At 38.9% G+C, this 16,354-nt stretch overlaps 1 protein-coding gene across 3 annotated transcripts in view; it reads right to left on the bottom strand.

Annotated features, from left to right (window-relative positions):
• Window positions 1-16,354, bottom strand: part of IQGAP2 (IQ motif containing GTPase activating protein 2) — a 126,445-nt gene that overhangs the window by 39,812 nt on the left and 70,279 nt on the right. Inside the window, exons 6-14 of one of the 3 annotated variants that reach the window (XM_065655876.1) lie at window positions 13,686-13,753; window positions 13,209-13,322; window positions 9,167-9,345; window positions 8,433-8,520; window positions 7,711-7,874; window positions 7,155-7,242; window positions 4,514-4,677; window positions 3,816-3,976; window positions 1,262-1,386 (exon numbers count right to left, since the gene is read on the bottom strand). In XM_065655876.1, the coding sequence (XP_065511948.1) occupies window positions 1,262-1,386; window positions 3,816-3,976; window positions 4,514-4,677; window positions 7,155-7,242; window positions 7,711-7,874; window positions 8,433-8,520; window positions 9,167-9,345; window positions 13,209-13,322; window positions 13,686-13,753 (1,151 nt within the window). The remainder of the gene's footprint in view (window positions 1-1,261; window positions 1,387-3,815; window positions 3,977-4,513; window positions 4,678-7,154; window positions 7,243-7,710; window positions 7,875-8,432; window positions 8,521-9,166; window positions 9,346-13,208; window positions 13,323-13,685; window positions 13,754-16,354) is intronic. The other 2 variants (XM_065655874.1, XM_065655875.1) reach the window with 2 other exon arrangements.

Here is a 16,354-nt window from a genome sequence, read left to right as displayed (position 1 = left end):
TCCCCTCTCTGCCCCAAATCAACCAAGCACAGTTGTTTCAGTACTAAAGACTGAGTCTCCTGATATAAGAACACCTTTCTTAAGGCCTGTATCAACTCCTAATGACTGCAGAGATTTAGACCCCCCCCAAAAAAGGCAGTTATGTCAGTCAAACAAACTGCTCAGCATCCCACCCTGCCAGAAGGCACACATTGCAAAGTAAGCCATAAGGGTCCACAGCCACCACTTGACTAGACTTAGAAAGAAACAATCCAGTCAGTTTTAGTACTTCTGTAACATAACAGTTCTTTTACCACCATGAAACACATTAGCACACACGACACTGATAGCAGTGTGGGGAGGGCACACACACCATGTGCCAGTGCCACCCTGGAAACAGCCTACACCTTACCAAGGCTTTCAAATGATACTCCAGACCACTGCCCAAATGGCAAGTGGTCTGAAAGCTACCCACTTCCTTTCCTTGCTCCAGCAAATTGGGTGTAACTTGATAGTCTCATGTTTTAGTTAAAACAAACAAAAAACCCCAACAACAAAACCCAAACAAACAACCCCCAAAACAAAACAACAAAAACCAAACAAACAAAAACACAAACAAAAAAAACCCAAATGAAACAAAACCAAAACCCCACCACTTCTATATCCAGTGGAGAAACTTAAACCTTTAGCATTTTTGAAGCCCAGATGACCAGCTATCACATTTCACAGCACAGTTTTAGGGCAATACAGTTACATTCAGCTGCAAAAATAATCTCTAAATCCATTTATATTAGAAAAAGTACACATAAGAAGCTAGTCTCAGATAGGAAATCAAGCTATCTAAAATAAGTGCAGGACAGATAATTACACTGCCTAAGTCGTTACAAGCTCCCTTGTGAAAGATAAGGGCTTGGAAATCATTTAACATTAACACACTCTTTTCCACTGCCTGTAATTTCTACTTCTATCCTCTAGTATGTCCTTCGCTTATAATTTCTGCGAAATCCCCAAAGTGAGACCATCCAGTGCAAATACTGAAATACACTGCCAAGTGTGCATAACCATGGCATTTGCAACGTTGCAGAAGGCATGGACCCTAGGATGTATTACAGCCAGCCAAACAATCAGGAATACTTAAACAACATTTAAAGAACACCTGCATTCAAAACTCTTCAACCTCTTCTCTCTTGAAGTGTCTGTACAAGGCCATTCAGCACAGAAATTTATGTACCAAGGACCAGACTATCATCTCTACAGGCAATGTAGAGGAAGAATTACTTACTTTCATTTTCTTCTTGAATTTGCATATTAACCATATCAATGCAGTTCTGGATATCATTCCAGCTTAAATAATCTTGGCCTTGAGATGAAGCCTCTGACTTAATAGACAATAGTGTATCAGCATAACTACAAGAAGATATAAAATAGATAAGTGTATTTCATATACAAGATAAACTGTCAAAGAATTAGTCAGATGTATCATCTATTATTTAGTGCCTACTATGTGTTTTCAATGAATGTGTTTCAAACTAATTCATCTCTTGCCAGAAATTATACAGACATGCAATCTGCCTTGCTGGTTCTATGCCTGCAATTCAGCATCTGAAAAAATGGCCTTATAAATTGATTCAGAGCACTTTTCTTGGCAACGTGGGATGATGGTAATATACACACTGGATAAATGCTTTGCTGTATGGCACTACAGATAAATTTGGGAGCAACTATGATCAGCTTCTTGCTACACTAAGTCAAAGATCAGAATTTCTGCCCTAGCGTCAGGTAGCAGCACCTCCTACTACCCCCACATTTCCACCATGTGGAAGAGGATGGGCCATGGGCAGAGGAAGGCCATTAAAAAACAATGCTTCTCTCCCCACAACTCAGAGTTATCCATGCACAGGCTCTGTAGCATATGTCTACTCTTAGAACAATCACAGATCAAGATGATCTGGAAACCTTCACAGAAGTATAAACTCAGGTATGTATAAGTTAAATAATTGTAATAGTCCTCAATCAAGCACACAACTGCCACAATGTGTCAGATCAAATATGTCTTATATTTCCAGAAGATGTCTGAGAAATGAATGGTTACCAGGAAAAAAAAAAATACAGGAGAGAATCGTTATTTCCTGCTCAGATTTGCCCTTCCAGCATTCAGGAACCCGAGTTTAAGGGCTTCGTGATCTGGAGTCTAAGTGTCACTTTAATAGTGGCAAACAATGCTGTGCTCCATTTATCTACTCTAGTTTGAAATTTTATGTATTCTTGAGGAATGAGTCCTACTATTTAAGTGTTTTGTGAGATGGCAGTTCCTTGTGTAAATTTTAAACTTGATATTTGATAGTGGCCAATCTTTTCTCATTCCAATTATCATAAGAAAGTAAAAACTAAAGTTAAGTGAAGCTGGCAACTCATATTCCCCACAACATGCACGCTTTTGCAGACCTATGGCATTTTTTCCCTAAATTCTCTCTTGCAGGAAACACACTCCTAACTAGTTCTTCTCTTCTGGTAGAAAGCCATATAACACCATCTCCATTGCTGAACTTTCTCTAGCTCTACTGTATTCCTTCTGGTATTGTGCAGTCAAAGATTCCTGCAATGTTCAACATATGATTGGCAGCACAAATTTACATAATGGCATGATAAAGTTTTATTTTATTCTCTGCTCCAACGAATTCCTAGTGTTTCATTTGTATTGACTAGCAGTTAAATCTAGAGATCAGGTCACAGTAACACCAGCCAAAAATGCTGCACTTGGACACTTTGGGGCCCATTTATGAATATTTATAATGTTGCTTCTGTTGCCCACAAGCATCATTTCACATTAGCAGAGGCCAAGTGACAGATGGATTTTGTTCCTCCTTATGGCATTCTGCACCTTCTAACCAAAACACCAGTCTCTTATTCCTGTGCTAACTGCCCTCTTTCCAGCTTTGAGACACCTAGCAAGGGCTGCTCTCAGATTGATGTCTCCTGTCAGCCTGGTGATCTTCAGCCACTGCTGTCCCTTTTTGCTTAGTAATGCCTTCCTGCAACACATGGAGGTTTCCACTATCCATGGTCAAGAGGCGATAACCTGCCCATGTCCCCACGCTTTCCTCCACATGCTGGTGGCTCAGGTCTCACACAAATGGTAGTGGTGCCTGATATTTTTTTGCAGATACGCAAAAGAGTGCAGAGATAGCAGCACACAGTTGTGACAAGTCAGGCACATGACAGTGCTAGCATCTGGCAGCTGGATGAAAGCTATAATTAATATTGAACATGCATGTGTGCTACGGCATTGTAGTCAGCTTTTTAGCAAGTAGGACTGTGCTACATTTTTCAGACCTTTGCAATTCTCAAGCAGAAAAGGGGTCAGCCACAGTCTACATTTTTCAGACCTTTGCAATTCTCAAGCAGAAAAGGGGTCAGCCACAGTTTAGGGAACGTCCTGGACCTTAAGTCATTAAACACTATCTCATTCCAAAGGTGATCCTTCAGTATTGCAGAGAGGTTACTGATTAACTGTTCCCAGCTACAGTTGGTACACATGTTAGCGTCTCCAAATTTTTGTCAGATCTTAATATTTGCTTTCCGAGGATATTCTCCTTGCACCTCACACATCCTCTTCTCTCAAACACTGCAGGCTGTGTGATTGACTATACTTATAGATATACAACTAGTTCAGCAATAGTCATATTATCCCTTATTAACTTATAACACAGATGTTTATCTTGCAACTCTTTCAACTTCATAGCCACTACACAGGATACCCCACCTAGTAAAATGCCTACTTATCCTTTTGCTGAAGTTGCCAAGTCTCATCCAGCCAAGACAAAATGAACCTTTACCGTTGAAAGTTTTCCTCTTGCAGATTATTGAAGCCAACGCATGGGTTTCTAAGATGATTCTTTATCATGAGGATGTCCTTATTTTCCAAGGCCTGGTTTAGCAACACAACAGCTGACAACATTTCTACTGCAATAGACAGTTCATCATGTGCCAGGTAGTTCTGTAGGATGATAATGTACTGCAATCAGGAAGCTAAATAAGCAGTGTAACGAATTTGAGTTACATAGTCCAGATAACCATCAGGGAGATGAACTTGATTCAAAACACTTGGCGAATTTCCCAGTCATACACATATCAGATGAACACACTGATGGTAGAGTTTACTAGGTTGCTACATAGTTGCTTCAGCCTTTCCTTCTTTTGCCCCACAGACCCATCTATTCTGATCTTACCTTCATAACACAGCATTACTTTTCTCCACAATATATATATTAAAAAAAAAGTTAGTCCTCATTAGGAGCATGCAACAATTAAAAAATGTCAGTCAATTTGTTGCAACACAGGAGCTCAGCCAGAGCAAAGTGTGTCAAGAAACAAATTCTGTGATTTAACTTTGCCTATTTAACCAAAACCAGTCATGCAATACTTAACACCATGGCAAGAGAGTTAGGTCTAATTTTACACAACATGCTATGTTTGTGCTCTTTCATGGTTTGACTATGTAACACCGAGCAGGTCACAAGCTTTTCACTCTTACCACAGCATTCTGTTGTTGGAGGTTGAACAGCTCAGTCTGATAAACAGCAGCAGCAAATGAGTGAACAACAGGCAGCTGTGCCTCCGGTTTCATCAGTGCAACCAGTGTTTTACTAGGATCACAGTTACGAATCGCAGTATTGATATTGTCAACTGCTATAAGTTCTAGAGAACAGCAGGGAAAGAAAATCCTATTAATTTTCATATGCCATTAGCTCTTTATGCGATGTAGATAACAATTAGGTTATTCCAAATAATATAATTTGCTGACATTAGAGAAAAAAAACATTTGTGTTAGACTCTTCCAAGACTCAACTGCTCAATGTTGAAAAACCAGTGTCTATTCAAAATTATGCAGTGAATAACTGACTGGAGGACTTTAAAGTTTCTGGACTTTTAGACATTTGAGACTACTTGTTGTACCTTTAATCCAAAACAAGGAGTTGACCCCATCCAAGCACAGAAAAAGGCCTAATGTTCCTCCTAGGTTACTTGTGGCAAGTACTGCTGAGTAATGTCAGCTCCAGTGCCCCAGTCTAGCTTCAACCCTAATGCCCCTTTCCTTCGGCACTATGTTTCCTCCCTCACCACCTCCTTTCAGCAGGACCTAACTCAGCTAAGGTAGAAAAAGCCTGCCCTGCAAAACCGAGGACATTTTTATTGTCCATTTCAGGAAGACTGGTAGAAATCAGCCAAATATTTTGTGGGGTTGGGATTTTCAGTGGCTGAACTGATGGAAACCCACATGCTATGGCTTCTATGACTTCCTCTGTGTGCTATCACCTGTTTGTCTAACAGTGTGGAAGATCAGTCCTCACAAGCACAAAAGTACTGCTCACCATGCCTCACTACCAAGAAATTATTCCCTTCTGTACAGCTCGAATTTCAAATTAAAGAGACCACCATAGAGGAGGATAACTGTAACCCTTTTCAGCACCTGAACAACTCACCAGTTTGGCTTTTTGCTGAACTGATTTCAGCAGTTTTGAACCCCAGCAGAAAAGTGCTGAAAAACACTTGCTACTTGAGCAGCTGCAGAAACCTTACAACACTCCTCAGCTTAGTCATAGCCACCGTAATTGCACACCTGAAGGAGCCAACTCTGTAGAAACCCAGGCCAGGACACACCCAGAAACATGTTGTACAGGGGACATCTCTGGTCTTGTGCGAAGGGAAACAACCTTGAAGATTAAAGTGCATGTGGCAGAGTAAAGAATCACAATTATGTAAATGTCGTTTCCATCAGCAAAATAATAGCCATCCCTTCCACCTTATCACATGATTTTTCTCTATACTATTATCCAGGGAATATTTTTAGTCACCACTGACTGCTCAAGTCTGTACAAGACTGTACAGCAGACGCCATCCACAGTTCACGTATGCAGCACCGCTCAGGCCATATTGCACAACAAATACTTTGAAGAGCTTTCTAATTAAACAGGTCCACCTAAACAAGCCCCTCACCTCTCATTTCAGTTTCTCTGAAGCATGCTTATACAGGGTCATGCTGTTCTTGAAGGCTCTCTATCGGCTATTCCTGAGGTTAGAAGAAGCAAAGCCTCTCAAAGCTACAGCGTGCATGCTTTTTAGAGAGCAAAGAGGAGAAGAGTCAGAGTCCACAAATTGACTAGACCAGCTCTGTAGTCAATAACCAACGTACTGGTTTCTAGTTCAGGAACTGAACATGCAACTTGCAAAATATGCCTTACATTGTTTACATACCAACAACAAAACCCAGTATTTTTTCCTTTTCAAACCAAACATAGGAAATAAATTGCTCTCCAGAACTCTTTTACTGCTTTTCTTATGCCACATTTTTCTTCCTAGCCTCCCTTCCAGAGGAGCAACCATTTTAGAGAAAGTACTGCTCACCATGCCTAACCAATCTAAAACAGGCTAACATTTGAGGTAGAAAGCCAAAATTTATATTTTGGCTTAAGCTGACCTCATAGTACAGACTTTAAGTCACATTACAAAAGCAATCAGCCTGGATTCAAAGCATTGGAAACAATACCAGAGACAAAACAGCTGCTAAGCCATGCCCAGATGTATCATGAAATGACAGCAGTTTAACCAAAGCTGAGCTTCCTAGCAAAGAAGTTTCTGGTCAAAAGCAGCAATACATGCACTGCAAATTTAGATCCCCCTTAACTATATTTTTTTACAAACTATAACTTATGTTTTGTGACATCCTTAGCAGGCTAAGATCAGGTTAGATTTAGATAGTTGTATCTGAAAGTGAGAATATTTTTTGTCTGTGATGTGATTGCCAAATATTCTTGCATGTGATCATTCTATTTTAATTCTACAAGAATGGTCATTGCTCCCAAGTAAGGATTAATACTGCACTGATAAATATTTGTTCAAGCCATTAAGCCATGCATTGCCTTCAGTTTTGAGCCAATGGTAAACACATTGGCTAAGTTATTCAAAGAAAAAGGTGTTAGCTACCTCAGATAAGAGTATATCCAATGCAACACAGATTGGTGACTTGGCAATTGTGAAACTGAGAAGAACAGTTACAAAAAGGAAATTTCAGTTTGAGAAATCTCATTTACGTGTAATGAATGGTGGATTCAATTCATCAGCTTAACATAATTAAATGGTGACAGTAAAAAATTAGTATTAAAACAGTTACTCACTAAGCTTGTGAGCCTCAGCTTCCACATTGGCAACACTAACTTCTTTCTGTATTTCAGTTTTGTCGAGCATATTTGGAACGCCTGCTATCTAACAGATCAGAAAAAAGATTTAATTATGCTTTCAAGTTTGACAGGAGATAAGGGATAAACCCCTCTGATGGGACACTACGATGTGATTGTATTATCCCCTGCACATCATTTACAATGTCACAATCAAAATGATGAATTTTTTTCCTTAAGACTCAATTGACTCTTGCGTTTGCTGCTAATGGTTCAATACCAACTCTTGCTCAAAGCAAACATAGTGTTAGGGTCTGCACACTATATCTCAAATTTCCTTTGTATATCTTAGTTATTACAGTAACTGCTTACAAGGGCATTATGCTCTTTAGAGCAAATGCAGCTACTTTGGTGTCAATGAGTATATCAGTTATTTTAAAACCTTTATAAAACTGTTTCATAAATGATGCCAAAGGCAGAGTAAAGGCCATTTCTCTCTGGATTAAAGTCACCTAAAAATGCAAACTGATGTATAGTACGTGTTCCATTCAATTACCTGCATTTTCTGTTCTTTAGAATCACACAATTGCAATAGGTACCATGAGGAATTTTGTGGCAGAACTTCAAGCAGGCTCAGAGCAGGATGGTTCAAACCTGCCATCAATGCCACTTCATCTTGCAGGTCAATAGCCTCATTCACTTGGACTAAAGCCATGTGAACTGAAATGAAAACAATGCTTACAAACAGCAAATACACTTTTGCAAAAATAAGTCCATTGCTGTCAGCATCTTACTTTTTGTAAAAGCAAGCTAGGGTGGCAATCCTTGAAACAGATAAACCTCTGCTGGATAAGACTAGTCCTATGAAGGGCGTCTCTGGCTCTGTGCAAGCCCATATGGGAGCAGTTCAGCCACGGCTAACTGCAAGCTTATGAATGAATTTCAGCTCTATATAGAAGAGGGGGTCAAAATTTACAGTATTCTGCACACAGAAGGAACTCAAATGTAAGAAAACAGAGCAAGTAATAAAAAATTTGATTCTGAACTGAGGAATTCTTGGAACAAAACCCACAAACACAGACATAGCCCACAAAAAGATTAGTAGAGAAAGAGCAGTAAGAAAAAAACTGTTGTAGACAGACATTAGCTACTTCTGCGTATTTTGTAAATTTCTGCAGAAATATTTTCTTCATTCTTGTGGATTTAAAATGTGTTCAGCTGGAATCTGGGAGATCACGTGTTACATGCACACTTCCATAAGCATCCAGAATGGCTTACTGTTTATCTTATTGATATTGCCTTGAATCTCAGCTTGCGTCAGCAGCTCCTCATAGACATCTCTCTCCTCTTCAGAGATGGTGCCGTTCTAAGAAAATAAAATTGTTGCTAGTACACACAAAAACTGTGCAGGGAGGAAAGGTATTAGCAGAAGTCATTAAAACTGCATCAGCTGAATTATTTACTGTAGGTATTTGTAAAGGGATTTGTTGACCACATGAACTAAAGTAATCAGCACTCCCTGGTAACTGGCTGAGCAATATTTGAAGCACTTTCTGCTTCCTGTAAAACAGCTATGTAAACATAGTGTAGCATTTTTCAACTGCAGAAAATATTACCTGTCACGTAAAACAACAAAGGAAATAATTTCACATTAAAGATCTGTGGCAAAGGTTACATTTTATGCTCAAAAAAGTTATCATTCTTTTTGGAAATTTAATAGATTTTTTTTTTCCCTAAAACAACCGATACAGGAAAACCAGTCTTTTTGGTTTTGGTCTTCTGGTATTTTATCCTTTGGTCAAAGTTAAGCTACATCATGCTTACAGTAATGTAGCTTATGAAGTTGAGTGGTTTATTACCATTATCTATGTTATTTAGCTTAAAAGAGGATTTTTCCTAGTTGCACAAAAGTTTAAAGTTAATTTAATTTTTACAATAGTAGTACTACAGCATGAGAAGCATGCTGTAACAATGAATGAACATGCATAAGAATGTTAATAAAATACCATTACCTTAAGTCTTGCATTTGATTCTTTTCTCCTTTTAGCTTCAAAGAGTTCATTCTGATAGTCCTGTGCAAGTTCCTCATCCACGTTTAGCAACATTGCATTTGGGTTCCTCAGAGTTGCAATAGTTTGCTCAGCTATTCCCTTCTCAATAGCTTCGTTAATTGCTATTACTGCTGCATGCACTAAAATTAAAAGCACAATCCTAAATTTCAGGAAGTAAAACATTCAAAACTGTCACTTTTTCTTCTGATTTATTTGAAATGAGTGTTTAATATGTCTGACAATTTACATATTCCCCTTCCAATGTCCCACTGTTAATGCTTCCCCTAGATCGCAGCAAAAAAAGCACTCAATATTTGCCTAAAGGTGGACCATTGCAGTTTTTTCCGTGTTTGCTCTTCTCCCAATTAGGGGTTACTGTTTTACTGACAGAAAATAAAGCAAGTTATATTTTATTGTTCAAGTCTTATGTCACTTAGAAGGCAATTATATGCAGGAATTGAAAGCATTTTTAGTAATTTTTCTCTTTGTGTCTGTAAAGATACAAGACATACAAAAGTCATGTTTAAACTAACTATATCTGAAAGACACTGCACAAAAATAGCTGAATTCAAACTCCATGAAACTTATCCTCCAGAAGACATAGTTAGACTCCCCAGGCAGAGTGCAGCCCTGCACACCACATCTAAGCCTGCATAGAATGGGCTGGCCCCTTTCCTGAGGATCTCCATGAGCAGCTGGGGAACCAGAAAGACAGTGACATAATGGTCCCTACTTCCATCGCCTGCAAAGCTGCTGGACAGCAAACTTCAAACAGAGGTAAAGAACACCCAAAGGGCTTTGCAGGGTTCCCAAAGTGTTATTACACAAATGGAAGGCAAAGAGTGCCATAGGACTCACTACAGCCATAGACCAGCTTAAGTGGTAAACCTTTCCTTCGAGGAAGCAAGAAAACTGCAACTAGTAGACAAGTGCTTGACCTCAAGATTTTCAAAGTCTGAAATGATCTTGTTTTTCCACACAGCAAATTTACATGAATGTACAAAATCAAAACTACTTGCAGCTGAATTAGGTGTAGAATAATGACTAACGTACCCCTCCCAGGTATTCCCTGCACACATTTAGCCCTAAGATCGGTCTAGATTAAAAACTTTGACTAGAGCTACGCTTTATCTGGACCTGCATGCCACAAGAGACCCCAACAATTGTTTGGTGACACATTCATCTCACAGATTTTATAGATATTACTATATAAAATGTAATTCCTCATAAATGTTTATCTAGATCCTAACCCAAAGGAGGAACACAGCAGCTCTCCGTTTATCACCACAGCAGCTTGTGTAGGGTATACTTTCATGCCACGAAAGACATGTGTGAGGGAAAACAGGAATATCATCTTTCCTTATTCTATCACTATGTACTTGCTACATGGCCTTGCATGGTTTTGCTAAACTGGAAAAAAGCATTCAGTAAACAGCACTTTTTCAGATTAAGTTTAACTGATAGTCTATATATCTGAGTTTAGAGCCTTCTGTTTCTTTCAGTATATGAAAGAAATGAAAGATTCTTGTCAATGATTAGGAAATTTGAGTTTTTAGAAAGACAAAGGGATCTACAAATTTAGGAAAGTAGAACAGAAGAGGAGACCATTGGAAACCCAAATGATGCATGAAGCTATACATTCTCAGAGAGGGCAGTTACTAGATCAACTTACCTAGTTGTTGGTGGATAATCAATTGCTTAACATTAAAATAATGCTAGAAAGTTGTTCTAAAACAATTTCACTCTGGCTCAGTTTGCACAGTAGCAGATGAGAATCTTAAGCAGCTAGCATAGTAGAGAAGAAGTAAGAAGAGGGACACACTAGTTCCTTTGACATTGAACTTTATGAATAGGGGAAGTTCAGATTGGACATTAGGAAAAGGTTCTTCACTCAGATGGTCATCAGTCACTGGAACAGTCTCCCCAGGGAAATGGTCATGACACCAAGCCTGTTAGAGTTCAAGGAGCTTGTGGACAATGTTCTTAGTCATATGGTTTAGTTTCAGGTAGTTTGTGAGGAACAGGGAGTTTGACTTGATGGTCCTTATAGGTCCCTTCCTGCAGGACATTCTATGATTCTGTGAACACTCAGATCAACTTCAAGGGGCTAAGAGAAGACTGCCATTCTCAGACACACATATCACCCCAGCATTCTCATAACAAAACATATAGGAAGAAAGCAATGTCTTCTGTAGTTGTGCAAGAGGCCTCACTGACATAAGTGGAGCTACCAAAATGTAGTGAAAAGATAGGTTCATGGTTAAGAGAGATGTGAACAGATATTGGTGGATGTTGTGAACCCATCTACCAAGAGAAACAGTGAGAATCCTGACTGGACTTGAAAGAGTAGTCTAGAGGCATGGAATAACGGCGGTTACTTGCAGAATAAACTTCCTTTGAAAGCACTTAATCTTACTCTTTGCATGCTGATTTCTATTATTGCTGACAGCACAGCAGGAATAATCAGAAGCTGTTTCACTTCATGTCTCCTTTTACTTACTCTATTTTGGAAACAGGGTGGTAGACCCTTTCCTGCAGCAGTATCTCCACGTCCAACCTCGCTAGTACGTGAGGGTTCCTATAGCAGATGTTTCCTGTTCTAGGGCAGGGCATGTTATCTACAGCACACTCCTTGCCCAAAGGGACAGAACGAACACCAGGAAAGCCCGCTTTTCTATAGAAGGCTGAAAACACTTCAGAAGTTAAAGGAAACCCTGTATACACTATAAAAAGCATTTAGAGAAGTAAGCCGAAAGTCCTTTCATCCTCAGGGAAGGAAGGAAGCTCCCTAGAAAAGAGCTTGGTAGTCACTAAATCTCTGAAAATTTGCTAAAATAGGAGGCAAACTACCCCCACTTCCAAAAGTGGTATTTTAAGAGCTAGCTTTGCAGAAGCATGCGCATAGTAAGCTGTAGCAGGCTCCAAAATATAGAACACAGACAATGCAAATCAACATGAAGTGTGTTTTAAGTTAAGGTCTGGAAATATCAGCACACTAAGTAATATCAAGAATCAACCTATTTTGGTTTTGCTACTTTGAAAGATTTAGCAAATTTGCAGTGGAACTTCATTATAATGCAGCCTTAGTCCACCCCCCTCACCCCAGGTACTGCCTACAGTACTGTTACTGGTTTGTGTCAGTGATCCACTGAACATACCTAAGGAAGCCCTTCTTCAGTTTAGCCCTCTGAAAAAGGCTAGGATTTTGAACAAACTAACTAGAGCTTAAGTGTGGATTTAAGTAGACGCACTTCTTGTCACTTAAGCTCAAACTTTTTTTTTTTTTTTTAAAAATCACTTCATTCCACAAATAAACTGAAATGGAGAAAAACCAGAATCGGCTCGAGAAGCTAAAAAGCATTTAATTTTGTTTCTGAGTGGAAGCTGTTCAAGACAGACTCAAAGGAAAAAGCTTATTTTGGATGCACTAGCAGGACGTGCCATCCAGCAGAGTTCTAACATGCTGTGGGTCACACACCAGTAGTCAGACTGAAAGCTGGCCATGGGGGCAAGTGATTCCTCCACATATGCACCACCATATGTGAGAGTTGTTTGTCTGGAACACTGCCTTGTCCTCACAGCAACCTGACTGGGTGTTAGAGGAAAACTGCAAGAGCCCAACACAGGATGGAAGCACAGAGAAGACACCTTGTTCCCATGGCTGTTTCTGTTGCACCCTGTATGGTGCAGAGGCACATGCAGATCTCAAATAATCAATCATTCTAAAAGAACACTAGCTACCAAAACATTAAACCCATGCAAAAGACTGTAAAAAGTCTTTGTTCCTGGTAGCATTTCTGATGGTTCAATGGAGGTGCTTAAAAACAGACTGAAAAATTGCAAGAGATCTTGCAACAATGAAGGATGATAGTCGGTGAAAACTTACTTTCTTTTCTTGTTACTTATTAAGAGGTGGAAAATTAGATTAATTAAAACATTAAAAAAATTGTGTTAACATTCTGTAAAACTATTCAGTAGAAAACAGAACAGGAGCCACACTTACATGCAGCTTCATCCACTGATAATTCATTGGCCAGAATCCCACCAATTTTGCTAAAAGATGGCATCTGTATACCATACTTCTCTAGCTCCTTTCGCATGTTGCTGATTTCTTCCTCTGCTCACATAAAAAAAGAAATATTATCAGAACAAAAGCAAACAAATTTCACCATGAATCACCATACCTACAAATACAGGTGCAATGTTTTTGAAAACACTTGTGACCAGGGCTTCTTAGCAGGTTTTCCTCCCCATTTTGAAGGAATCTAAGATACGACAAGTATTTGATGCAAATTCACTCCCTTCTGTCCTTCAAAGAGTGACATTCATTAAAAATAGAAACCTCCCACCTATTTAATTAGGATGTGTTCAGAACAACCTTGCAGGAGGAGAAAGACCATAACAGAAAATATGTACTATGTTAGCAGATTTACTGGGTAAAGAAACCATCTAATATATTATTGGATAAGCAGTTTATTACCTGTGAAGTCTACTTTTCCCAGTAGGTCCTGAATCTGTGGTGCTAATCCCAGTTTGAAAAGATATAAACTGCAAAGAAGAAAATTAGAATTCAAAGTCCTGCATGTGTTTGAGATGTTTGCTTTCTGTACAAGAGAAAAGCACTTTGATGAAGCTTGTCTTTAACCCTTTACTTTCATTGGCCAATATGGAATGAATTAACCCTGCAGTTTTCTTTTTGCTTTATGTTTAAGTCTCACAGGAAGAGAAGTCTTGATCTTTCAAAGAAACATCTCTAAAAGAGAGTCACTGTCAGTGTATCTCACATCACAGAGGATAAGTTAAACAAGTAGAAAACCTTACTGGAAAACAAAGAAATTTAAAAGCTGGTATGAGGTGAGGGGGGAGAGAAAAAAAAAAACCAATCAAGATGTGTATGTACTTTAGTACAGCTTCTAGCTCTGGATCTATGTGCTGGTTTGACTTGCATTTTTATATCCCTTTAATTAATAGCTGAAGACACACAAATCACTGACACGCTTTTTACTAAGTGTGAAGTAACAAGGCCCTGTAAATCTGTCCAATCATGTCTCAAAAATATTTGCATCAATAGCTGTTTAACTTTTGGAAAACGGAATAATGTCAATTTAAAGTGTTTTCCAGGAACTAATATTTTGGTTTCAATATAGCATGAAAAATATCTATTCTCATTATTCCTAAAGCTCTGGGATGCTATCTGAAAAAACAACCAAGCACATACATATTCTCTCGATGTCTTCTAAATATAAGGCTTGTATTCATCTATGTTTCTATAATTTATCAGTGAAATTCAATAAACAAGTGAATTTTGCAAGCGAGGATCAAAAAAGTAGATTTTAAAAACAGGACTTAAATAACACATTCCTCCCAATGGATTATTTTGCACCTCTTATTTAAATGTCTTCACCTCAACTTCATACATTGCAAATGTGCGTTATAGCTTGGGGTTTTTGTTTCCAGAGAGGCACTTTTTTTTTTCTGTTAGCAAATTACAGGATGAGATTTAAAAGCAAGTATTTGTAGCTGTCACATTTGTTTCAGAGCACACAGAATCAGCATTTTATCTTCCATATTACCACAGCTACTCCTCTGCCCTGTCATGACCTGGATGGACACAACAGCACATTTCATGTACGTCAACACTCCTGACTGCTACAGCCCCTCAAAATCATTGCTGCTGCCATTCTTAATATTCAAAACCGTCTTAACTGCAAATTAGCTATAGCAGGAGAAAACTCACATTACTAGAATAATGAACCATGTCGCTCCATTACCTTGATCTGCCTGCCAACCTTCCCTTGTGGGCTTTTAAAGAGATTTTACTTTAAGTTTGAGACAGGAACACAGTCCTGGCTGAAGCACTGGGAATCATACAAACAGCTACGGGTCTACATTGACCTTTTTTGAGGTCACCACAATAAAAAGACAGAGGCAAAAAAAGTGGTATGAACATTAGAGACTTTCATTTTTGCTGTTCAGCACTTCTGGGAGTATAATGAGCCATGTGTGTTACCTTCCTACGCTCCTTTGTTTGAGTAAACTCATTAACCACCAGGTGGTGCTGAAAATGTGTTTAGAGTCTTGGAGGGAACACAAGGACACTTCTACTCTGTATTAAGGTAGAATTTCCCTTGAAACAGCTTGCTTAGTGCTTTTACAGTGTAACTTGAATCTACATAAAATCAAAAGCAGGAGGTCTTGGGGTTAAGAGAGCTGGATGCGAGGCATCAGGAGCAGGGGAAAAACAAAAGGGAAGGGACAGTTCCCAGGTGATGTTCCCTTTGCATTGCACACACAGTACTGCAATTCGTGTCAGCCAGAGGTGCCTAGGTCTTGTTTTAAGCTTAGCTTGTGTATAAAATGCCTTAAAAACCAGATCTGAATACAGTGTGCTTTAAGAAAAAAAAGAAAAAAAAGGGGGGGGGGCAGGACGGCAAAGCCCACAGCCTATGCTTGTTACTCTACTGTTTACTAGGAAAACAGTGTTTTGAAGCTGTCTGGCTTCAGAGGCATAGTTTGTCCAGGATATAGCAGTGATCTGCTTGCAAAGATCATTTGAAAACTAATTTTTGAATGAAAATGGTATCTCAGAAGCACTGCTATTTAGGAACAAGAATCACCATTACCATCTTAACTTAAATGAAACAGTTCTTAACCCCATTTTGTCCAGGCCAAAAATCAAAATAGACTTTCATGAGGAAAATGATGCAAGAAATGACAACTATGCCTTTTTATTTTATGAGTTTGGCTTTAAGTATTGGGTTTTCAGCAGAAGAAAAGCTAGAGGTTAATTGTATTCAACAGGAGGCTAGAAACTGAAGATGTCCCTGTTATTTTAGTGGAGTTGGACTAGATGAGCTTTAAAGATCCCTTCCGACCCAAACTACTCTATGATTCTAAGAAATTGTTTGCTAAGTCACTCCTTCCTGGCAGAGCAATGCTGTATTTGACATCACAAGTTGTTCCACATATTTTAAGTACAGCTGTCATCATTTCTGACTTGAACCAGGACATATACATTTAAACCATTTTGCTTAAAGTCATTGTCTATCTTCACATCCTTTAGCAGCTCAAAGATCAGCAAAACCCCAAATAACCAAAGACTTTTAATGTGAAATGTTAACATTTCAGATGTCAAATAGACCCTTTGGA

The sequence above is a fragment of the Caloenas nicobarica genome, chromosome Z, assembly GCF_036013445.1.
Source record: "Caloenas nicobarica isolate bCalNic1 chromosome Z, bCalNic1.hap1, whole genome shotgun sequence".
In the NCBI taxonomy this organism is placed as follows: domain Eukaryota; kingdom Metazoa; phylum Chordata; class Aves; order Columbiformes; family Columbidae; genus Caloenas; species Caloenas nicobarica.
The sequence above is the reverse complement of the archived record's forward strand: the minus strand, read 5'-3'. Positions and strand labels throughout refer to the sequence as shown.